A 23,112-nucleotide genomic window follows, 5' to 3' on the forward strand; every position below is an offset into this window, starting at 1 on the left:
ATATATGTGAAAAGTTCCTGCTCATGCTAAGTTTTCAAAAAACGGGTTCCATCTCCTTTTCCCATCCCTGCAACCTGCTAATAGCTAACAGCTCTTTGCACAAAGCAGGTTCTTCCTGAATGACGGTGGAGCAGTTTGGACCATCGTGTGCCAATTCAGTCTGTAGAAGTCGCTGGATGTCTCACCACCTAAGAGGCCTCAAAGCTGAGGATCAGAATTACCTTGTTCATCCTTATACTCCCACTGCACATGGTGCTTTGTACCCAGAGGGAGTAAGTTAGCCTGCTGGATCCAGAAATTTAACGCTGCTAAAGTTCATGAAATGGAAGAGCTCACACACTCTGAATGATCCACAGAAGCCCTAGTGTGCAAAGATACCTGAGCTACTCCACCTCAGCCCGCTAGCCCAGGGCTCCCAAGTGAACGTGCTCCTCAGCCCCCCCTTACCCTAGTCCAGGCTGGAAAGTCCAGTGAGGCAGGCTCCCAGGGATGGTGGGTAGGAGGGGCTCCTCCCAGTAATGGCAGCTGAACTCCAAGCAAGGTTTTGAGGATGCAGTGGCCACCTCAGCCACTGAGGAGAGGACTAACCAGAGGAGAGGAAAGGCCTATGGTATAACGAACACCACCAGCAGGACGCAGATGCTCAGCCCTCCCTTCATGACTCATGCACCTGAATGGAGGAAGGAGGGCCGGACACGTATCAGTGTAGTGCAGGCCGCAGAGAGCACCAACAGAATGGCATGTTCCTGCCCAGAACCCCAAAGAGCCACCACTCTGAAAATGGGGGACCGGCTGCTCCCCTGGCCAGAACATGAGCCTGCCCGGCAAGGCTACTCTCGTATTTGGGAAGCTATTCTCGTTTTCTAGAAGAAAGCTCCGCCTATTACACTTAACATCCTCTGCTGAAGCCAGGATACATGCAAGGAAGCAAGAACCAGAGGCAGCTCAGCTGTTTTACTAAGTCAGTGGAAAAGTAACAGTACAGATTTCAGGTGCAATAAGGGAGACGGGGCCGACCGGGCCCCAGCATCTGAGGCCCCACCCCCATGCTAGACAGCTCCAGTCCAGTCCAGCGTCTGAAGCGTGGTCCGCATGTGTGTGCGTATGAGCACATGACCTATCTGGATGCCCGAGAGCATCTACTAAGTGTGCTGCCTCCGTGGAGGGCACCGGATTTCATGCCCAGCAGCTGGGCCTGAGAAGAGGCTGAGGAGTCGGGCCCTAGAAGCGGCCGAGCACAGTGGCTAACAGAGCCATGCGGATGTACATGCCATTCTCCGCCTGCCGGAAGTAGGCTGCTCGGGGGTCCGAGTCCACCTCCACGCTGCAAGAGAAGGAAGAGTTACCACGTGGCCCAAGACAGCCTGAACAGGACTGAGTGCACTCCCAGAGCCAGACCCCCGCCCCCAAGCATATCCTCAATTTTGATGCCATGTCACCTTATCTCATTGACTCGGGGCATTGGGTGCATCACCACCATCTTCTTCTTGGCCCGGGTCATGATGTGGGGAGTGAGGATGAACTGGCCAAAGCACTGCGAGGCAGAGAGGGGCCCCGTTAGCACGTCCGGGCAGGGGTGGCTATGAGCCCACGAGCCTGGGTTCCACCCCCCGCTCCTCGCACTCAGTTATCGCAAGCAAGGGACCCAGCTTTCCTGGCTGCTAGTCGGGATGCCCAGCAGCTCCAGCCCTGGCTTCTCAACCCTCGTGCTCACAGCTTCATACTCCTGGCTAGAACCGAAGCGCTCCTTCTGGATGCGAGTCATGTAGAGCACGTCAGTGTCGGGCAGCGCCTCCTCAATGCTCTCAAATTCCTCCTGGAGGGTGAGGCCCGGCCAGGGTGGGTGTGGTGCCAGCACTGACCGCCCAACCCAGGTCCCCCACGGGCTCCCAGGGCCTGACCTGCTTGGTTCCGCGGGATGCCACGAAAGCCCGCACGTTGGGGGGCATGTGCAGGCTGGGAGGCGCCACGTAGCGCAGGCTGACGCGATACTGGGTGAGCAGGCAGGCCAGTGAATGCACCGTGCGTCCGTGCTTCAGGTCCCCAACCATTGTGATCTGGGAAGGAAGCCGGTCACCAAGAGGGCCCCCAGACTGAGCACCCCCGCAGCCCCATTTTAAAGCTCTCGGCCTCAGGACCAGAATGTAGGCCTCAGAATGCGGGCAACATGCGCTGAAATGCAGAAACCACCCCCCCACTGTCCCCCTCTCCAGACCATCACCAGGCAGGCCTCCAACTCCTGCCACCACCCTCACCGTCATGCCGTTGACCGTCCCAAGCTCCTCCCGGATGGTGAAGATGTCCAGCAAGGCCTGGGTGGGATGCTCTCCGACCCCATCCCCGGCATTGATCACTGGTCTCCGGCAGTGCTTGGCTGCCAGCTGTGAACACGGGAACAAGGAAGGAGAATCCTGTCTTCTGCGTCTCAGGGACCCCCACTCCCTGCCGCAGTCCCACTCCTCCTGGGGTCCCCGCACCCATCTGGCCCGACTGAGACCTGCAGTCACAGGAAGTGTGGGCAGAAGGGCCCTCGTGTCCCTGGGTCCAGCCAAATCAATCCTGCCCCGGCACACAGGCTGGCCTCACCTCCACTGCTCCAGGCTGGGGGTGCCGCAGCACCACGACGTCGGCGTAGCAGCTCATGGTCTGCACCGAGTCAGCCAGGGATTCACCCTTCTGGACGGAGGACGTGGCTTCTGAGAAGCTGAGCACGGCGCCCCCCAGCCGGGCCATGGCCGCTGCAAAGGAGCTGCTGGTCCGCGTGCTCACCTCGAAGAACATGGAGGCCATCACCTTCCCCTGGGGGAGGCGGGAGTCATGTGTGCACACACGTGATCACCTTGGGGAGCGCGTGGGCTGATGCCCGCCTCCCCAACTTACGCAAGAGGGGTGCTAGAACCCTGTCCCCCAAACCTTCCCATGACCTGTTGTAGCCTTGACATTTCCACCATAGTGTCACTCTGAGCTAAAGGTCTGCCTTCAAAAAGCCATTGTTAAGAGTCTGAACGAGACATTCATTCTCTGGGAGAGAAGGAAATACCCTAGGCTTCTCTCCCACGAATACATCAGCACCAACCAAGTGACCAGATTAGCGGGCCTGTGTGCTGGTGCTCAGGGCCTCGCAAGTCAGCTGAATACTGAGCGGAAGAGGGCAAACACGGGGGCGGCCTAGAGAAGCAGGACCTCCCAGAGTAGGGCTTACCTATGGAGGCTGTGGACTCACACGAGGGGACCTATGGCAGGGGAGGGAGACCCCTCTGACCACCGCACAGCCCTGCTGACACGGGTCTGGATCCCCAGCCCACAGCCCTGACCCTGACCTTGAGGATGTCGAGGCTCCGCTCCTTCTGCACCATCATGCGCAGCGTGTGTGCCACATTGAACAGGTGAGACATCTAAGAAAGACCCCAAGTCAGCTGGAAAGGCGGTGGCCCCCAAGGGCCCTAGCCCCGACTCTCCAGGTCCTCAAAGCTCTGGGTATCCCCCTCCTCCCTCCCCCAGGCACCTGATCCTTGGTGAACTGCTGGACAGACAGGATATGTTGGCCCACTAATGAGTGCAGCAGGGGTGAGGTCTGGGGGTGCAGCAGGCCAGGGGTCCCCAGGTTCTGGGGCGACGCCTGTCTAGGTACTGGTGGTGGAGGGTAGCAGATGCCATCAAGGGTTCCCATCAGCTCTGCAGAGTGAGGGACGGGGCAGAAGAGGCGGGTCAGAGGGTTCCCCCTACCCAGGCCAGATCAGAGAGGACCCCACGGTGAGTGCGTGTTCCGGGGCGTCTCTCACCTGGCTCAGCTGCCTTCCGGGAGGTCTTCTCCTTTGGCTCCTCAGCTACAAAGAGGGCAACAGGACAGATGTAAGTTAGTGGCTGAGGTGCGTGAAGAGCCCCCGCTTCCCCAGGACTCTGGATCACAGTGTCTGTGTTAAACCAACTCACACCACAGTAGCTATAGCAGGTTAGGTGAGGGCAGGAAGGACCGGCAGCTCTGGGCACAGACACGTGATTTCCCACAGGGGCTGTTGTGTGTAATCAGTGGTGCCCTCCCGGGACCCTCCCAGTTGGCAAAAAGATCCTAGGCAGGGAGAACGGCCAGGCTCACACCAACCAACAACCTGGATTTACCCCACGCTCTGCTGCCCCATGGGATCCCAGCTCCCAGGCGGAGGAACACAGCTGCCCACAACAAAAAAGGGCCTGTGAGAAGAAGCTGTGGGATGCCTCCCTCATGCTGGGCGGGCTGATTTAGGCAAAGGCGGGCACAGCAGGTCAGATGAGGGCAGCAGGAAGGACAAGGTAAGTGGACAGAGGTGAGGTGCTGGGGGGCGCTGGGACAGTTCCAAGGCCACCAAGCCCCCAACCTCAGCCCACCTGGGACACTGCGGGGGAGAGGAGCCCATCCCGACACGTCTCTAAGTCCAGGTGGCCCCACCCTCCACGTCATAGGACCTTCCTCTTACCTGGCAAACCTGGGTCAGAGGCTCGGTGGATTCGGGGCGGCAGGTGGAAGCGGCCATCGGGAAGCGCTGGGATGCCCCGGCGGGGCCTCTCTGGGGTCTGGAGAGACAACACTGGGTACTGACCTGACCCTCAAATTCAATCCCTCAAGAAAAGCCAAACTGCTCCCTGTCCGCTAGGATTCTACCTCCATCACGTCCCCTCAGTCCCGCCTCCCACTGGGCTGCCCTCAACAGGCGTGGGCCCACTGGCCTCTCTGAGATGTCGCTCTGCTTGGGTTAATAATGGGTTTGTGTTTCCTGTGGGAACACTCCTAAACTGAGAGCTAATTCTGTTTTGCAGTAGAGGGAGCAGGTGGTGAGGATATTAAGTGTTAAGTGATGAACGTTCCACCGCCCCGAACCACCAATGAAGATGCTTATGCTGTCAGCCCCGCCCCTGACTGTACCCCCAACCCCGCCCCCCAGCCCGAAGCAGTGCGCGTACCGTGTTTAGCTCACTGGCAGCGGGGGCCGAGGGCGTGAGCTGGGGAACAGCCCCCTGCGGCCACTTGCGTACATCCTGTCCGTAGCCCGGTGGCACCAGCACCTGCGGACAGAAGGCAGGGGTGGGCAAGTGAGCCAGACTGGGGTCCTAACGGGGTGGAAGCCAGCGAGAAGAAAAAAATGCCCCGGGGACCTGCACCCACCCGCACCCAGGGCAGTTGGACGGGTAGTGGGACCACAGAGATGTGCTGGGGTGGGAGGAGAATAGCACGAGCGGGTCACGACCGGCCCGGGCCCGGGCCACACACATACCTGCCCGTCAATGTAGGCAACCTCTCCTCGCAGGACCACACGGCGGACGGTGCCCTTCACCTTCTGCCCCTCAAAGGGTGTCCAGTGGGCCTTGGAGAAGGGCATGTGGTTGGGGACCGTCCATTCATGCTCCAGATCCACCTGCCAGAGTCACGGGTTATGCCGGGCACGCGCTGCAGCGTGGAACAGCTCCCAGGGCTGGGGAGCCCCCGGCCCCCGGCCCTCAACCCCGCACCTCCACATAGGTGTCCTCCTGGGGGGGCAGGTGGAAGATGCGCCGAGGGTTGTGGTGCAGTCGCTGCAGCAGGTCATCCAGGCTGAGCCGGCCCTCGCTCACTGCCGTCAGCAGTAGGGGCAACATGGTCTCCAGCCCCGGGAAGCCGGGGGGTGGCTGGGGCCCACACTTCTCCTCCATGGCATGGGGGGCTGGGAGAAGAGAGCATGACCCTCAGAACCAATCGCCTCCACACACGAGAGGTCACGCATGCCACCAGGATGGTGCCTCACTACCAACCCCAATGCTAATTTTTTCTGGGAATCAGAAGGTAGGGAAACTGGGACGGCTGTCATCTTTGGGGGCGCACACCTTTCACCCACATTCTCTCATTTACAGTTTACTCATTTGCTCATTCGTTCTTTCAGTAAATATTTATCAAGCACCTATGACAGACCAGGAACTGTATTAGAGGCTGGGATCCTACCCAGATCAAGGCCCAATCTTCATGGAGCCCAAGGTCCTTGCCCGTGAGGATGGGGCACGAGCCCGCCTGGGCAGAGGGGGTTCGGCCTGGGCCCTCTCACCATGGTCGGAGGCAAAGCAGTCGATGACGGCCATGTTCTCCCATAGGGCTTCCACGTCCTGCCGGGAGCCAAGCTCAGGCCGAACCTCCCCCTTCCCGGGCCCCAGATGCTCCAGGTCATCGCGGCTCAGGAACAGATGGTGGGGCGCCACCTCACAGGTCACTGGCAGCCCCCGTGCCTTTGCGGCTTTAATCAGCAGGATCTGGGGGAGAGCAGGGAGACCTCGAGGAGGCCTCCCTCCAAGCCCCACCCTGCAAAGTCCCTGCAGCCCACCTCCCCTCTCGGAAAGTCATGGGGCAGATGTGCTGGGTACGGGCTCCGGGCTCCCCTGCTCATGCCCTGCCCCTCTCCTGCCCCCCAAGGACTACCCTGATCACCTGAAGTTACTGGGAAAGCAACAGGGGCACCTCTGCTGGGCTCTCACCTCTTCCTTCCGCGCCACGTGACAGATGTGTACCGAGCGCTGGGTCAGCTGGGCCACCATGAGGACAGCGGCGACACTCTGCCGCTCTGCGTGGGCCACAATGGGGAGGTGGGACGGCCATGTCTCGAAGTGCTGGGGGCAGGAAGAACATTCTGGAACCGTGCAGAGCCCAAGCCCTCACGGAGCTCCTGACTCACTGCTGCCAGCCCACTGTGCGGGGCCCTCGAGCCGGAAGGTACTGGTTGGCTGCCTCCTCCCACCTGCCCACCCCTACCTCCATCCACTGGGCCACACTGTCCAGCCGCAGCTCAGAGAAGGTCTCGTTGAGGTAGAGCTTCAGCCCTGCAGCAGACCCAGCCACAGCACCCAGGGTCCCTGCGTTTTCCGACGAAGCTCCGAGGAACAAGGCATAGTCACAGCGGGCGGCGGCCTCTGCCAGCTGGAGAGGGTACATTTGAGATTAGGCCCCTCAGCAACGGTGCCAGCTTGGCACCCATGCGTGGCCTGGGCCCCTGGGGAGGGGCAGAGGGAGCAGGGTTCAGGGAGGTGGGGGAGGCTGGTGGGGGCATGTGGGTCACCAGGAAGCAGGAGAACAAGGGCTCACCTTCTGTGCCAGGGCCAGAGCAGGGGCATCGATGATGGGGGGCCGGGTATTAGGCATGGCACACACCATGGTGATGCCCCCGGCCAGGGCAGCCGCTGTGCCTGAAGCAAAGTCCTCCTTGTGTGTCCCCCCTGGTTCCCGCAGGTGCACGTGGATGTCAATCAATCCTGGGAGAACATGGAGGCGGCAGATTAGAGGAAGATTCCGAGACACGAAGGGCATCGAGGAGGTGAACTGGGGTGGCAGGAAAATAGGCAGCGACTGATACAAGTGAGAGGTGGTGAGGTTCGTCAAGGGCATCGTGGACGGAGGAATAAAGGAGCTTAGAGTGAGGAAGATTCTGGGCCCTCCCCACTCTGTACACTCCAGGGCAGAGTGGGCCCCACGGCCATCCTTTGCTGCACCCAGGGTCCGTGCCAGCTTCTACCAGTGTCCAGAAGCCAGGTTCTCTCAAGAGATGCACTTACCAGGTAGCCGCACGAGCTTCTGGGAGGTCATGCAGTCAACATGCACCTTCAAAGGAGGGGCTGGCCCAATCTGTCCTAGGGCCTGCAAGGTGGAAACCACGGTCAGCTTTGACTTAAGGGCAGCCTGGGAGGTGCAGATAGGGATTGGGTTTTCCCATAAACCAGGCTTCTGCCTCTTTATACCCACCTTCTCTCTCTGCAGCCACAAAGCTTGATTAGCATGGCTGTTTCATACTGAGATTTCCCAGCCCCAGGGCACGCTCACTTCTTCCTCTTCCCCCACTGACACTGGCTGCCCCCTTCCCGGCACCCAGGCGTCAGTTACCTCCACAAACAGTTTGGTGCACTTGATATCGATGATGAGGGGCACGGAGAAGTCAGCGGCCAGGCGCCGGGTGCGGTAGCCCTTGGTGACGAAGGAAGAGAGACGCCGGCCCCCGGCCCCGCGCATGGACAGGTTAATCACTAGCTCGAAGTTTTTCTCAGCGAGCTGCTCCAGGATACTTCGCTGTGGTGGACTCTCTCCATTCACTGCTTCTTCAAAGTGCCAGTCCACAGCCGTTACCTGTGGCCCAGAGACAAGGTAGGGGCCAACCTGAGCCTGGCAGGGGCCAGGAAGGCCAACCTGAAGGGAGGAGAGGTGGCCCAGGAGCCCATGAGGAGGATGGGGACCAGGCTACCTCTCTTTGCTATAGGCAAAGCATTTTTCTTGACAAGAAAGGTATCTACACTATGGTTACCAAGGACTCTGCGGTATGAGCCCACACATCACACAGAAAGATAAAATTCTGGTAGGAAACATGCCAAAATGTTAACAACGGTGGGGAGGTCAGGAGGGAATTCTTTTTTTCTCTTTGCTTCTCTGTAGGTTCTACTGCTCTACATGGAATATATAATTTGTACAATGACAAGAAAAGCAGGGGAACAGGGAGAGAATTCCTGGGTGCTCTCACACCCTTGGAGAGAGGGCAGCGTGGGGTGGGGCGGGAGCAGCCCATACCTTGACGCCGTGCTCTGTATAGAAGTCAGCGGTGCCCAGGCTGGCGTAGAGGCTGTAGCCCAGGCTCTCCAGCAGTCGCACCGTTGGGAGCAGCTCACTTTTGTTCTGAACCAAGAAGGAGGATGAGGCTGTGTTTCTCCCGTCTTCCACTTCAAGGTCAGCCCTGGCCCAGGGAGCCAAGGCCATCTGTCCCCCCATCTTCAGGCACCCCCCGGATTCTGTACCTTATAGCTGCCAATGGTCAGCAAGATGTTCTTCTTGGGGATCTTAAAGCCAGTGCTTAGCATGGCCTTGAGGTAGGCCTCACAGCGGCTCTCCCCAAAGCCAGCCACTTCCCCGGTACTGGTCATCTCCACACCCAGCACCACGTCAGCACCCGCCAGGCGGGAGAACGAGAACTGGGGCACCTGAGAGAGCAGGAGGCGAGTGAGGCCCAGGCGTGAGGGGCCCGCATCCTGCACCGGGGGGGCGGGGCCTCAATCCCCTCCCTTGGCCTCCTCCAGACGGCGGGGTGAGCCTTCCCTGTGTGGCTCCACGTGAACCCACCAATCATGGGCTGCTTCCCAAACATTCTCGGGCTCCCCTCGGGCTCCACGAGGCTACTCCCTGGCCTTGGAACGTTTCCTCAACAAGCTTGGCCAATCTCAAATCTCACAACCTGACCGTCCTCCAAGGCTCATTCCAAATACCACTTCTTTTCTTGGGCCTTCTTGAGGGTCACCACCCTCTCTGGAAGTCGCACCTCCTTTAGCATTTTGTTTTTATCTCTACCATGCAGGTTTATCACACTGTTCTAGACACAAGCTGTTTTTGGACCCAACTGCTCTTGCCTCCCATCACTAGAGTGGAAGCTCCTATGGGACAAAGACCATCTTATTGCCCTGACGGCCCAGGAAGGCCCTGCCCACAGGAGGTGCTTGGTTTATACGTCGACTGACATACAGCTTGTGCAGGAGATGAACTCCCTCCGCTATTTGCCTCCCCGCTGACTGCTAACCTCGGGCTTCAATCCTCCTTACCTTTACCCCCACGACTCCAGAGCCAGTCATGAGCCCCACAGGATCCACTTCTTCCCCCATGATGACCCGTGTGGCCAAGGCTACTAGGTCCACACCCAGTGTCTTGGAGACGAAGGGGAAGGAGCGGGAGACACGCACGTTGCATTCAATGACTTTCAGCTGGTCGTCCTGGGCAGAGAGGGATTGGTTGGACCTTCCACAGGTGGGCTTGTGACACCATCCCAGTGACCTTGGCTCTTCCCCTCACTCATCATTCTGTGGGTCATCAACCCGGGACAGGGGGCAGGGTGACTGTTACAAACCCTGACAATACTGTGGGCTCGAGCTGTGACCCTGCCCCTCCAGCTTTCCTCCTCCGATGAGGGCTCCCTGGCACCAGGGCCGGCACAGAACAAGGAGGCACCACGGACCCCTGGTCCCTGCCTTTAGCCCCCTCTTACTACCTTGGCAATGAGCTGCAGATTGAAGGGTCCTGTGACCTGCAGCTCCTGGCCCACGGCGTGCACGATGGCTTTGATCCGCTCCAGGGTTTTGGCAGTGATGTCCTGCGGCGGGGTCACCAGCGTGGCATCACCTGAATGCACACCTGCGTTCTCCACGTGCTCGGAGATGGCGATGGCTGCCACCACACCATCACAGGCCACAGCGTCCACATCAATCTCCTGGGGGGGGGGGGGGGCGGGCGGCGTGCAGGGCAATGTGATGTAGAGCAAGGTCCATTTTCTTCTCCCGCTTGCCCCTGCAGGAAGCTTCCCTTCCTTTAAGAGCCCTGGCACAACCCATCCTATCCAGCCCCCTGTGCCTACAAACTTCTGTAGGACCAGAGAGGGGAGTCGCCTCCGAGGCTGGCAGCCTGCCTGCAGAGACTTGTCCGCAGCCTCCCACCTTGGCCTCCTGGATGAACTTGGAGATGACCACAGGGTGCTCCTTGGAGACAGCTGCCGCACTGCTCAGGAAGCGCTCCAGGTCCCCATCGGTGTAAGCCACATTCATAGCAGCACCACTTAGCACATAGGAGGGGCGCACGACACAGGGGTACCCCACGGTCTGGCAGAACTGGCGAGCAGACTAAGGGCAAAGGGAGCTTAGCTGGGTTGCTCACACTCGCCTGTGACATCCTCCAGCCTCCAGCCCCCCCGCAGGCCCCGGCCCACCTCCAGGTCGCTGAGCTCCCTCCACTGAGGCTGGCTGATACCGATGGTGTCCAGGAGCCGGGAGAACTTAAAACGGTTCTCAGCCGAGTCGATGGCTTCAGGGGAGGTGCCCAGCACCCGGCACTGTTGCCGATGCAAAGCCATGGCCATGTTGTTGGGCAGCTGCCCGCCCATGGACAGGATCACGCCTTCAGGGTTCTCTAGCTCATAGATGTCCATCACCACCTACAGTGCAGGAGGAGAAACAGGTGGCAGTAGCAGACAGGTCAGGGGCCTGAGCCTTCTTGCTCGCTGCTCTTCATCCTTCACCCTCAAACCCCACAAACCCCACAAGTTCCAAAGAGTCTTAGGTCCGTCAGCCGCTCCTACTTGACTGGCCTCCCAGGCTAACAGGCAGCCTTCATCCGTCTCACCTCGAAAGAGATCTCATCGAAGTAGAGTCGGTCACACATGTCATAGTCGGTGCTGACTGTTTCTGGGTTGTAGTTCACCATGATGGTTTTATACCCCATCTGCGACAGCGAGGGGAAGGACAGTCAGCAATTAGATGGGAAGAAGAGCACCGAGAAAGTAAAGCCAAAGCAGTGCTTCAGAGAGGACCGCCTCAGCTGTCTCTGAAATTGCTGTACAGGACGGCTGCCTTGGGAGGGAAGCAAGACCAGCAATGAAGGTATCGGAAAAGCAGATACAGAGTTCTGGAGAGGAACCACATGTGAGGCACAGGATGGCTTAAGGGGACCCCCCCAACCCAAAGCCCTGCGATAGATGTAAGGTGCAGCAATGACTAGAAAGTGTCAGGATTGAGTGTGGGTGGAAGGCAGCTGCCAAAGCTCATTAGAACAGCAGAGAAAACCATATGAAAGACTAGCTCTTGGACCTTTCGGAGCTGCTGGATGCAGCCCACAGCACACCAGTCAAACTCGACGCTGGAGCCGATACGGTAGACGCCAGAGCCCAGGACCAGGACATGAGGCGTTCGAAAGCTGAGGTCATGGGTGGTGCCCCAGTATGTCAGGTACAAGTAATTTGTCTGGGCTGGCCATTCAGCTGCAACTGTATCAATCTGCTTCACCGCTGGGCAGATCCCCAGTTCCTGACGCAGCTTGCGAACAGCCAGCTCTGTGCTAAAGAAGAAGGGTCAGAAACATAGGCCCTGGAAGTGGGGTATGGAGCAAGTAGAGGGCGGAGATCCCAGGTAGGGATCAGAGAGGAAAATTCCCAGGGATGAAGGTCAGAGGCCTCCAAGCTCCCCACACCCTCCCCCACTCTGAGGGCCCCTCACTGGTACAAAGGTTCTCTGCCCGACACTTCTCAGCCAGAGGCCCTCCCCGCCATCCCTGACCTGAGAACTGCAAGGGCAATCTGCTTGTCTGAGAAACCGAGGCGCTTGGCCTGCTGCAGCAGGTGTAGGGGCAAAGACTGTCCACGATGTTGCTCCAGCAGCTGGGTGTGTGCTACAATCCGCTTCATTCGGTGCAAAAACCAGCGGTCGATGCGAGTAAGTTCATACAGGCGATCCACCGAGTAGCCAGCCCACAGGGCAGCTGCCACCACAAAGATGCGCTTGTCTGTTGGAGTCTCCAACTCCTAACGGGGAGAGGGCAGACAAGCTAAGCCTCCGTTTCCTCATCTGTAGAAACAAATCTAGTGATACGTCCTCATAATAATGAAAAATGAGAAATGAAGTCACCGAATTCTCAGCAAAGTGAAAACACAGCAAAGGTCCACAAGTGACTGGTGCCAGTATTACTGGTAACAAGCTCAGGGGCTGGGGACAGAGAGAAGCAGGGTCCGTTCTGAGGGTACTGCCAGGGGAAGGGGAGCCACTTACCACATCACTGACGGGCTTGACTGTGTGATCAAAGCCCACGCAGTTCTCATCCACCATGCGCAGAGCCTTCTGGAAAGCTTCCTCAAAAGAACGCCCAATGCCCATGACCTCACCTGGAGGGGTACCATGTGAGGACTGAGGGCCAGAGGGCAAAGGCAGCTGCAGGCATGCTGCCCAGAATGTGTGTAGTTGTTTTGTTTTTTTTTTGGCCTCAGCTTGTGGCATGCAGGATCTTAGTTGCCCAACCAGGGATCGAACCCACACCCCCTGCAGTGGAAGCTTGGAGTCTTAACCCCTGGATGGCCAGGGAAGTCCCCAGAATGTCTGTAGTTTACAGTCAAGTCCCACGGTGGTGGGATTTATGGTGTTTCATTGAGAATCTTACACTTGCACCTCTTCTCCCTACCATTTTCATGTTTTGTGTTTATTAGTGAAATGAAACTAAAATGCCTAAAATGGGCATGTGGATACTGGAACACGTTGCAGTTTTATCACAGAGGCCCCACCCATCCCTGTTGGGTTATCCAGTTATTCGGTTTGCTTTATTCATATTGTGATGATACCATCTGGGATCTGGCTCATCCTTTAAAACTTTAAAAAAGTCTGGATAACAGGAAGATGATCCCATTACTCTATGAATCCATCCAGAGCTAATCACATTTACAACTATCACTTTAGAGTACTTCCTCCTGGACTTTTTTCAAATGTTTTATACATGATTATAGTATACATACAACTTCTACCCTGCTTTTTCCCTCATGGTAAGCTTGTTCCCACATTCTATGTCACTTTATTACCAGCAGTTTAACTCCTGTGAGATTTACCATAATGTAACTGCTCACTTACTGTAAGACATTTAGCTTTGACGTGTTCATCGTTCTAAGTGAGGCTGTGATGTTTTCCGTGCTTTAGGTTATCTCCTTAGGATACATTTCCAGAAGTGCATGGGCAATAGGTAAGATAAATCTTCTGGCCCTTGATAAGTATTAGTGGCTTTATAGAAGTTTGCACTTTACAATACAAAGTATAAATTCAACTAATTTTCTAAGAAGTGTGTATAATCATTTAAAACAATTTTTGCTAATAAGCAAAAATAATTATCTCATTTTAACTAGATTTCTAACTACTAAAAAGAGGGAACTCCCCCCACCCCCCAGCCCTGCTTATTGATTTCCTATTCTATAAAGTTTTGTTCATGTTCTCTGACAACTTACCCTAGGGTCTTCAAATATTCCTTACCAAATGTATTTTTCTGTTTACAATCCTAATATGTTTCTTAAAAAAATTTTTTTAAATGTCAAGATGCTACCAGTAATGTTAAGTAAGTGGATGAGTGATTTTGTTCAATTCCTTTGTAATGTGGTTATATTATAAAAGTTTTTATGTTGGGTAAAAGAGAAACCCAATGCACTAATACATGCAAGCCTAGAAAAATCCTGGAATCATATATATCCCCAAATTAATCTCTGTATGACAAGATTACAGGTGATTACTCTTCTTTGGTTAAACTATCTTGTCTAATTTCTCAATGATTCATGTATCTTACTTGTATATACTAAAAGTCATAGAAAGTTACCATGGCAGATCACACTCCAAGAACACTCAAATAGATGTAAGATACTTAAATGTCTCATCTAGGAATCAATCAATTTTTGATTGTTCTATTTTCAATCCACTTCTTTTAGCCACAATTTATGGCTTCATTCCCATGTTTATTATAATTTTTACATAACAGAAATTCATCTCCGGAAAGAACAACTTGGCAGTCCTGTAAGATTTCTAAAAATTCTGACATCATATCTGAGCTTAGACTTCCGTGTTTAAAGGCTACTACTGCTCTTAATGGAAATTTGGAGCACAGTAAAATGCTCTTAACCTTAGCTGGTGGCACTTTGGTACATGCACATGCTTGTTTTAATGGAAATGCTTTGCAGGACAAACTAAGGCAATTTAAAGGGTCAGTATAAGGAAGCATACTAACTCAATCCCAGCAGGCTCTCCACTGCTTGGAGGCTGACCATCGTGCCCACTCACTATTCATTACTAAGTGTCCCTGTTTTTATGAAAAGGTGTCTGATGTCCTGCTCTGATCTTAGACATTGTATTAAAAAACATTTCATTTAGTGACCATGGCAGGAAGTGCCCAGAGAAGGAGATACGCTCAGCATGGCTGCCACTGCGCTGACTTGGCCTTAGAAGTGTTCACAGGAAAACAGCAGTCGTCATTTCCCTGAAGCAATCAGTATTTAAACAAGCATGGAGAACAAACTGTCACTGGTATTAACAGCCTAGTGACGAAGCCATGGGCAAAATGCCATGAAATCCTGTGCGTGGAGTTTCATGGAACTGGTCTCACCCATGACAGGCAACGTACTGTAAACAGAGGAACATATGCAACTAGCAACAGATCTAGTTTTCAGTTCTTGGCTCCGCCCTTTACTCAGGCACACACTTTCCTTCTGTGGGCACCTGCTTACTCATTTGTAACATGAGAGAAATGAGATAGTCCAATGGCTATCACCCCACCCCAAGATTTCTGACATGCCATCTGGGGAGTGGAGGTGGCATGTGTATTCTGACAGATTTCCAGATGCCTCTGATTCCTGCCTCTGAGGAGGACTGCTATCTTAGTTGGAAATATCCCTATTAGTTCTGAGAAACCGTGTTCCCAAGAAGCTGCTCATATAGGAGCTGAAAGATCATGCCAGGGAACTGACTCTATGACAGTCTAGATCCTTGGGACATGTGGGACCCCATGAGGTGACCTGGGGAGGGGTCTCTTGGGATGTGTCTCTCACCAACACTCTTCATGCAGCTCCCGATCTTTGTGCTGACGCGGAGGAACTTGCTGAGGTCCCAGCGAGGAATCTTCACCACACAGTAATCCAGACTGGGTTCAAAGGCTGCTGTGCCCCCTGTCACTGAGTTCCTGGGAGCCATCAGGTGAAGGTGCCAGAAGGACAGAGCAGGAGATGTAAATGGTGAGCTTCCAGATAGTTCTCTCCATCCCACACATCCAGGCCAATGTCCTTTCCCCGTTCCCTGTCCCATAAACGTTTTTTTTAGCTCCCCACCGCCTGTCCTCCCTGATCTCTCCCCAACCCCTGCACCTGAGTTCAGGTAGAGGGATGCCCAAAGCCAGCTTGGCTGCCACATAGGCCAGTGGATAGCCCGTGGCCTTACTGGCCAGGGCGGAGCTGCGAGAGAGCCTGGCGTTCACTTCAATGATGTAATACTGCAAAGGGAGAGAACAGAGAAAGAGTTACCAGATAACTGGCCTAGAAGGCCTGCCTAGGAAAGGTCTCAGAAAGGCAGGAAAATAAAGCAGCATCCTCCAACCCAAGGCCCAACCCTACCGAAGATAATCCCAGCTTCTACTCCAGGTTCTGTAGGGTTAAAGGGCCTCTTGGCCTAAGGCCCCAAAATTACGGAAGGCGGTCCAACAGCTGTAGTATCAGCTCCACGGCCTAGAGTCTCACCTGCTCAGACTCAGGATTCAAGGCATACTGCACGTTGCACTCCCCAACAATTCCAAGGTGCTGAGTCACCTTGATGGCCGTCTGCCGCAGCAGCTGGTACTCCCTGTCATTCAGCGTCTGGCTTGGAGCCACCACTATGGACTCCCCAGTGTGGATGCCCAGTGGATCTAGGTTCTCCATGTTACACACCTGTGAAGGGAGAGTCCCAGAGTGGTCACTGCCAAAGGGAGTCAGGAGAGGTAGGAGGTTGCATCCCAGGGTCCTGTTGCCTCTGGAGATGCACCCATCCTGGGTCTGAGGGACATCGAACTCTCAAAGATATCAGCCGGACCCCGGCTCTTACAAGAGCTCATACTGCCTGACGCTATGCCCCTCCTCCGTCACTCACCGTGACACAGTTGCCATAGGTGTCTCTCACCACCTCATACTCAATCTCCTTCCATCCTTTCAGGGACTTGTCTACCAGCACTTGGCTGGTATGGGCAAAAGCTGGGGCCACGAGAGCAGAGAGCTCCTCTTTGTTAGAGGCAAAGCCAGAGCCCAGGCCGCCCAGGGCAAAGGCTGCACGCACCAGCACGGGGTACCCCAGTCTCTCGGCAGCTGCCTGGGCCTGCAACGAGCAGAGACAAACAAATGGATCAGGCCTTGACTGCGTGCCGCGCAGAGGGCTCCTGGACCCGGAGAGAATACGATGTCAAGGAAACGACACCCGTCCACCCCAACCATGCCTCGAACCTGCTCGAGAGAGTTTGCTGCCTCACTGGGGGCCACGTGCTCTCCGATCTCGGCCATCCTGGAGGCGAAGGCGCGCCGATCCTCGGTCAGCTCAATGGTCTCCACGGGTGTGCCCAGGACCCGGACCCCATACCGAGCGAGCACCCCAGCCTTGGTCAGCTCCACACCACAGTTCAGAGCTGTTTGGCCCCCAAAAGTCAGTAACACGCCATCTGGGCGCTCATTACGTATCACCTGAGGGAGGAGAGAGGAAATAATAGGCATTAAGACCCTGGGGTTAGGGAGTGGATCAAAGAAGTTGCAAAAACCCAGAGTGACACAGGATCCCCCTGCCCACGTGGGTCCCCTCCTCAGTCTAGCCTCACCCGAGTCATACCTGGGTTACGTAGTGAGGTGTTATTGGGAGGAAATAGACCTTGTCAGCCAGCCCCTGGGAGGTCTGCACGGTGGCAATGTTGGGGTTGATCAGCAACGTCTGGATGTTTTCCTCCTTCAGGGCCTTGATCGCCTAGGGGGACAAAAAGGGCATATCGGCCTCCAATGCAGAAGCAAGATTTTCAGTCTTAGACCAGTATTTCTCTTCCTCTTCTCCCCTCCCTGGACTCTTAGTCCCTAAAAACCCACTTCTGTTCCTCACCACCTCACCTTTCTGCACGTTCCCCAGATCTCCTGTGTCACTTCCTCCCTACAACGAATGCTCATGCCTCAGCCCTGTCTGCTCCTGGGGGCCACACACCCAGAGGGTCAGGGACGCACGTGCTTTACCTGAGAGCCTGAGTAGTCAAACTCTCCGGCTTGGCCAATGGAGAGGCCCCCTGAGCCCAGAATCAGAACCTTTCGTGGTGGGGGAAGCCCAGAGCCTGGGGTGGGAATCCCAGGAAGACAGAGGCGCTCAGCCAGCCGCTCTCGAACTATGGAGGCAAAGAAAGTCATAGAATGTTAGAGCTGAATGAGACCCGAGAGGTCATCTAGATTAAACCCTCAGTTTACACAAGAATCAAGAACAAGTCATGCCTCTAACGAGTGGCAGAGGCAGGACCAGAAGCCAGGACTTGTGATTCTGGGTTCCTTTGAATAGAAGCAGCATAAATGAACCATCTTGGCCTGACTGCCTTCCCACCCCTCCCGCCTAACCTCCCAAACACCTATCAGTTTCCCAAGACAGGTCCATCTTATGCCTCTCCTGGAGCCCATTCTTAGATCCACAACCCAGTTCTACTCGAGCGCTTACCTGTCTGGCCCCCAGGGTTCCTGGTGGTGGCTTCTTTCACAGTGTCCAGAAAAATATCAAAAAGAAGTTCCATATCTGAAGGGCCAGCTTGGTGCTCGGGGTGAAACTGGACACTGTTGAAGAGAGTGGATCACGAAAATTGCCATCATCAGCAGCAGCCTTGGAGGTAGGTAGTGGGAAAGAGGACGGGGGCCACTGATGCGCTTTACTTTTTGATCTTCAAGTCCCAGTGGGCTTCAAAGCTGTACAGATCCAGTCATCATGCCAGAACCACCCAGGCTCACCTGAAGAAGGGCAGGCTCTCATGCACAATGCCTTCATTGGAGTGATCATTGGCGTTGGTGAAAAGAGGAAGCCAGCTTGCCGGCAGTGAGTCTGTTTCCACAGCAAACCCATGGTTCTGGGATGTTAGAAAGCAGCGCCCAGAGCCCACCAGCAAGCATGGCTGGTTATGGCCTCGGTTCCCGTATCTGGAGATGGAAACGTACTGAGTCACAGGCCCCTTTCACCCTCCCTTCACTACTGTACCAAACCCAGCTCCTGCTGATCTCACGAGTCTCACCAACCCCCACTCCTATTTCAACACTAATGAACACCAATTCTACTCCCATTCCCAAGACTCCCCACACCTCACGTCAGAGGTGCAGGCACTTCCTCTCCCCACAAGTCCCACCTCATCTTGTAAGTCTTGGCCCCAATGGCTAAGGCCAACAGCTGGTGTCCCAGGCAGATCCCAAAGACAGGTCGGGGGTTCGGTTCAGATAAGACACGGCTCAGTGTGGATACCACGCTGGGATAGGAGGCGGGGTCGCCAGGGCCATTACTCAGAAAAAGACCCTCATACTCTGGAGTGGGCAGAAAAGATGATGTCAAAACCCGTGGTTCAACTAGAGAGAAACACCACTAGAACAAAAGCCCTTAGCTCCACCTCCTTCCCTGCAGCTCATGCTGACGTTCAGCAACTGGACCAAGGGCCAGATCTTCCACCCATGCTGTTTGTCTGTGACCTTGTACAGACCTAAGCTACTCACCCTGACTGTCTAATGCGTGGTCCCAGGGTACGACAGTGACCTCTGCCCCACGCTGGCACAAGCATCGGATCTGATTATACTTGAGGCCACAGTCCAAAGCAAGGATTCGAGGGGTACCCCCGGAATTGAATACCTGTGGAACCTGAGGAATACAGGGCGACGGTTGACAGCTGTGATTAGTACATGTAATATGCACCCACCAACCCCCACCTTGGAGGCCTCTTCTGGTTCTCCCGCAAGTGTTCACCCCCCAGTATGGGCAGAATATAACTACTGTGCTTAGTCTGGAATACTCTCCCACTCTACCTCTGTACCTTAATGGAGACCTCCGGCACCAGGGCGCGGGCATTGGGGTCCAAGAAGGGCAGGGTTGAAGGCTCCGTCCCATCCTGGACCAGCTTTCCCAGCAGAGACCCTTGCTCTCGCAACTTCTTAGTCAGCTCCCGAGTGTCCACTCCTGCCCAAACAGCAGACTCTGAGAGATCACTCCCCCAACGCAGTCACACATGACGTCAGACTTCCATTTCAGAGCCTGAGTCACAGACTGTGTGTGACTGTTCTATGGGCATCAAAAATTCTGGGCTATCCTGCTGGAAGTACCCTACCATGAAGTACTCCTGCCCCCAAACATCACATATGAATTGAACCACCACTCCAGATCTGTTTACAGAAAATAATACCAAGGGACAAAAGAACACGCTAAATGACAATACAGGAATGTAATCAATAAAAATGCAGACTGTGGGGTTCTCTAAAGGAAAATCAACTGTTTGTGTCAAATAGGTTACAAGGCCCAAAGAGTAAAGATTATCAACCAAGTGCAATGTACAGACCTTGTGTAGACCCAGACTGAAATAAACAAAGTTTTTAAAAAATCAGAAAATTGGAGAAATTTTAAACATTCCTATATATTTGATATTAAGGAATTACTGTTAATTTTTTAAAGGTTACGGTAATGTTATGTGATCATGTTTTTACAAGGATTTTTTTTTCATAGCTATTGAACTATCTGTGGATGAAATGATATTGTGTCTGAGATTTGCTTCAAAATAATCTGGGAGTTGTAGTAGTGGTGATGAAATAAGTTTAGCCCTGAGCTGATGAAGCTGGGGATTCATTATCCTATTCCCTCTTTTTGCATGTTTGAAGTCTTCCATCTGAGTGAGAGCTCAGTTCCCTCCCCCAGCTCCAGCCCCCAGTCTAAAGCTTTCCAATCAGGTACACTGTACCACAGTCTTGGACTCAAGTCCCAGAGTCCACAGAGTCCTTGATTCTTTCCATCCAGGTATCTGTGCTCCACTCAGACACCCCTGTGCTTGCACCATACCTTGTAGGCCGGGTATGCCACGCTGTTGCAGCCACTCATGCAGGGTACGGGTGGCACTCCAGTGGCTGGGTGTGGGGCAGCACTCTCCTACCACCAGTCCTGCCACGTGGATCCCCGAGGACTCAAACCACTGTTGATGGGAGGAGGAGACTGTGAGGAGCCCAGGGCCACACACCTCCCTGCAGGGCCATGGACCCTGTACTCCAGCCACACTCAATGACGTGTCGTTCCTTTAACATGCCAAGCACCTCATGCTTTTGCCTTTTATCAGCAATGCTGTCCCCCGCATGAAACACTGAACACATTGGCCTGGGGTGCCTGATTAGTAATTGAAATGACATTTTCCTTTTCCCTTCCTTTTCTTCTATCCCCTTTTCCATGAAGTCACCCCCATTCTCACCCACTGGAGCTTGTGTCTCCTCCTTAGAGCTCACCTAAGTTCACTTTGTTTCTACTTGACTTGCTATTTCCATTGTATTACAAATGTGTCCAGATGTCTTCGTCAGAGAACTATGAACTCAAGAGCAAGGTGCCTGACACGTGATAGTAGTCAGCGTTTACTGAGGGCCCACTTGGTGCCAGGCATTATAACAGATGCTGGGGGAGGAGCATGAGCATAAAAAAAGACAAGGTCCTGTCTTCAGAATGTTAATTTGCTACCTAGGGAACCAGAAAATTAACAAAGTAACATAGATAAAACAAGACCATAATCACAGGGTGTGATAAAAACGTACTGTAGAATAGGCAGGGGTACAATACCTTACTAAATAAAAACAAAGCTTCAGGGTGCAATACTAGGCATTATACCACCACCCCACCACCACCACCCACTTCGTAAGGGATTATCATTTAAAAAAAAAGGTAATGTACGGCTTCCCTGGTGGCGCAGTGGTTAAGAATCCGCCTGCCAATGCAGGGGACAAGGGTTCGATCCCTGGTCCAGGAAGATCCCACGTGCTACGGAGCAACTAAGCCCGTGAGCCACAACTACTGAAGCCCGAGCGCCTAGAGCCCGTGCTCTGCAACAAGAGAAGCCACCACAATGAGAAGCCTGTGCACCGCAATGAAGAGTAGCCCCCGCTCACCGCAACTAGAGAAAGCCTGCACGCAACAACGAAGACCCAACACAGCCGAAAATAAAATAAATTAAAAAAAAAATGCTACTCAATGTAAATTTGCTCCTCTATAGATAAGCTTATAATAACTAAGTAGAGAAACAGATTGTTTATCTAGGAGAAAGTGGCATATTTAAACTACATCTGCTTAATGATGGAAGGTTTAAAGAAAGATGAATGGGATCTGAAGGCTAGTTTGGCAGAACCCTCCACGGCTAGGTGTCTGCACACGGACAAGTACATTTACAGCATATGTGCTGCAGAAGCATCCGTGGTGGGCTGGTGGCTCCAGGGGCCTTACTCACCTTGGTTCTGTCAGGGCCTCAATTTTGCAACTGTATAAACTCCACTTTGACATGTATCTAGAGTTGACAAAGCTGAAGACTTAGGTCAATTAACCAAGATAGTGGATAATAAACTAGAATGCAGTAAATTTATACAGAATGCAGTGAATTTATGTGATGAGGAATGGTTCTTCCAGGAATATCAAGCACGTCTCTTTCCTAGAGTTTCCTTTCCCAAGTGTCAGGGTGATTGGGAAAGCATATTAAGAATTAAAGCCTCAGTAACCCTAGAATTAGGACAAAGTGAGTTTTGAGGAATACTGCACTGGAGGCTATGGCTACTCTACAATTAACTTGTGTTGATTTTTTTTTTTTTTATTACTTGAACTCTCAGAGGGCAACTTAGTTTCCAAATTCCAGACGAGGAGGAATAGGAGAAACCTCACTGAGAAGGAAACTGAGTTTCTTATCTACATGTAAGAACTCTACTGAAAAGTGGTAAAGAATGAGGCAAGGTAAGGAAAGCAGGTTTAGAAGATGATAATCAACTTCATTGGTTTGGTAGGTGAACTGTGACCCACCATCACTGAGAAGGGTGTGACCCTAGTTTCCAGTCTCTTTCCCATTAATTTATGCACTCTTAAAGCACTGCTCCCATCACATCACTCTGCTGCTAAAAAATTTTCACTGGTTCCTTACTAGAGCCCAGACTCTTCGCCTTCGCCTCCAGCACTCTGTGCTTCTCCAGGTGTTACCTAACAAACCCTGCAGAGTGCTTGTCTATCACTTCAGTGTGTACCTCTTTTCTCCAGAATGCCTAGCGGAATGTCAGTGTCTTCACTAACAGTTAACAATTACTGATTTGAAAAGGAATGTAGAGAAAGCATTGGATGTGGCTACCTTGCTGAGCCCGAACTCATCCACTTCATCTGGGGGAATGCCGTAGTTACCAATCAGAGGATATGTCAGCACTAAGATCTGTGCTTTGTAGGAAGGGTCAGTGAGGGCCTCGGGGTAGCCGACCATACCGGTTTGAAACACTGCAAGAAAGAGGCAGAGATGGGGCTTAGGCAGGGCACTCTTCGGAGCACTGCCCCGAGCCAGGAGAATGCCCCAGTGGAGGCTGCCCTGACCGTCAGGGATAAAGGGGGCCGGGCTGGGGGATGGCGGGGGAGGGGGTGTGCAGGCGGGAAAATGGCGGGGTCTGGGCAGGGCAGGCTGGGCAGAGAGGGGCAGCAGAGAGTGGGATGAGGTCGGCAGCCAGCCCGGACTTGCTTACCCACTTCCCCGGCAGTCGACACAGAGGCCCCAAAGGGCTGGCCCCGCAGGACCGACCCGTCCTCCAACACCAGGGCCGCCAT

At 54.0% G+C, this 23,112-nt stretch overlaps 1 protein-coding gene across 5 annotated transcripts; it reads right to left on the reverse strand.

Annotated features, from left to right (window-relative positions):
- Positions 1-935: 935 nt before the first annotated feature.
- CAD (carbamoyl-phosphate synthetase 2, aspartate transcarbamylase, and dihydroorotase) lies at positions 936-23,112 on the reverse strand (the record flags this gene model as incomplete). 5 transcript variants are annotated; one of them, XM_079721512.1, is made up of 45 exons in its annotated part: positions 936-1,324; positions 1,440-1,534; positions 1,715-1,816; positions 1,902-2,057; positions 2,256-2,381; positions 2,587-2,799; positions 3,321-3,395; positions 3,506-3,675; positions 3,783-3,827; positions 4,120-4,170; positions 4,455-4,551; positions 4,939-5,040; positions 5,250-5,390; positions 5,485-5,675; positions 6,051-6,252; positions 6,475-6,606; positions 6,749-6,913; positions 7,079-7,245; positions 7,546-7,627; positions 7,871-8,110; positions 8,546-8,650; positions 8,770-8,952; positions 9,565-9,732; positions 10,008-10,226; positions 10,450-10,632; positions 10,719-10,943; positions 11,132-11,230; positions 11,596-11,842; positions 12,061-12,305; positions 12,550-12,662; positions 15,348-15,478; positions 15,660-15,784; positions 16,029-16,217; positions 16,417-16,638; positions 16,764-16,997; positions 17,140-17,271; positions 17,529-17,674; positions 17,995-18,107; positions 18,279-18,464; positions 18,668-18,839; positions 19,026-19,167; positions 19,340-19,482; positions 20,353-20,482; positions 22,652-22,791; positions 23,031-23,112. In XM_079721512.1, the coding sequence occupies 45 exons, from the start codon at positions 23,110-23,112 to the stop codon at positions 1,222-1,224; spliced, it is 6,729 nt and encodes a 2,242-aa protein (XP_079577638.1). In that variant the 3' UTR covers positions 936-1,221. The 5 variants fall into 5 exon arrangements, with proteins under 5 accessions (XP_079577638.1, XP_079577641.1, XP_079577639.1 ...); XM_079721515.1 differs by lacking the exon at positions 4,120-4,170 and having other exon boundaries at positions 2,770-2,799; XM_079721513.1 differs by lacking the exon at positions 4,120-4,170.

Source organism: Hyperoodon ampullatus (genome assembly GCF_949752795.1).
Source record: "Hyperoodon ampullatus genome assembly, chromosome: 15".
Taxonomy (NCBI): Eukaryota; Metazoa; Chordata; class Mammalia; order Artiodactyla; family Ziphiidae; genus Hyperoodon; species Hyperoodon ampullatus.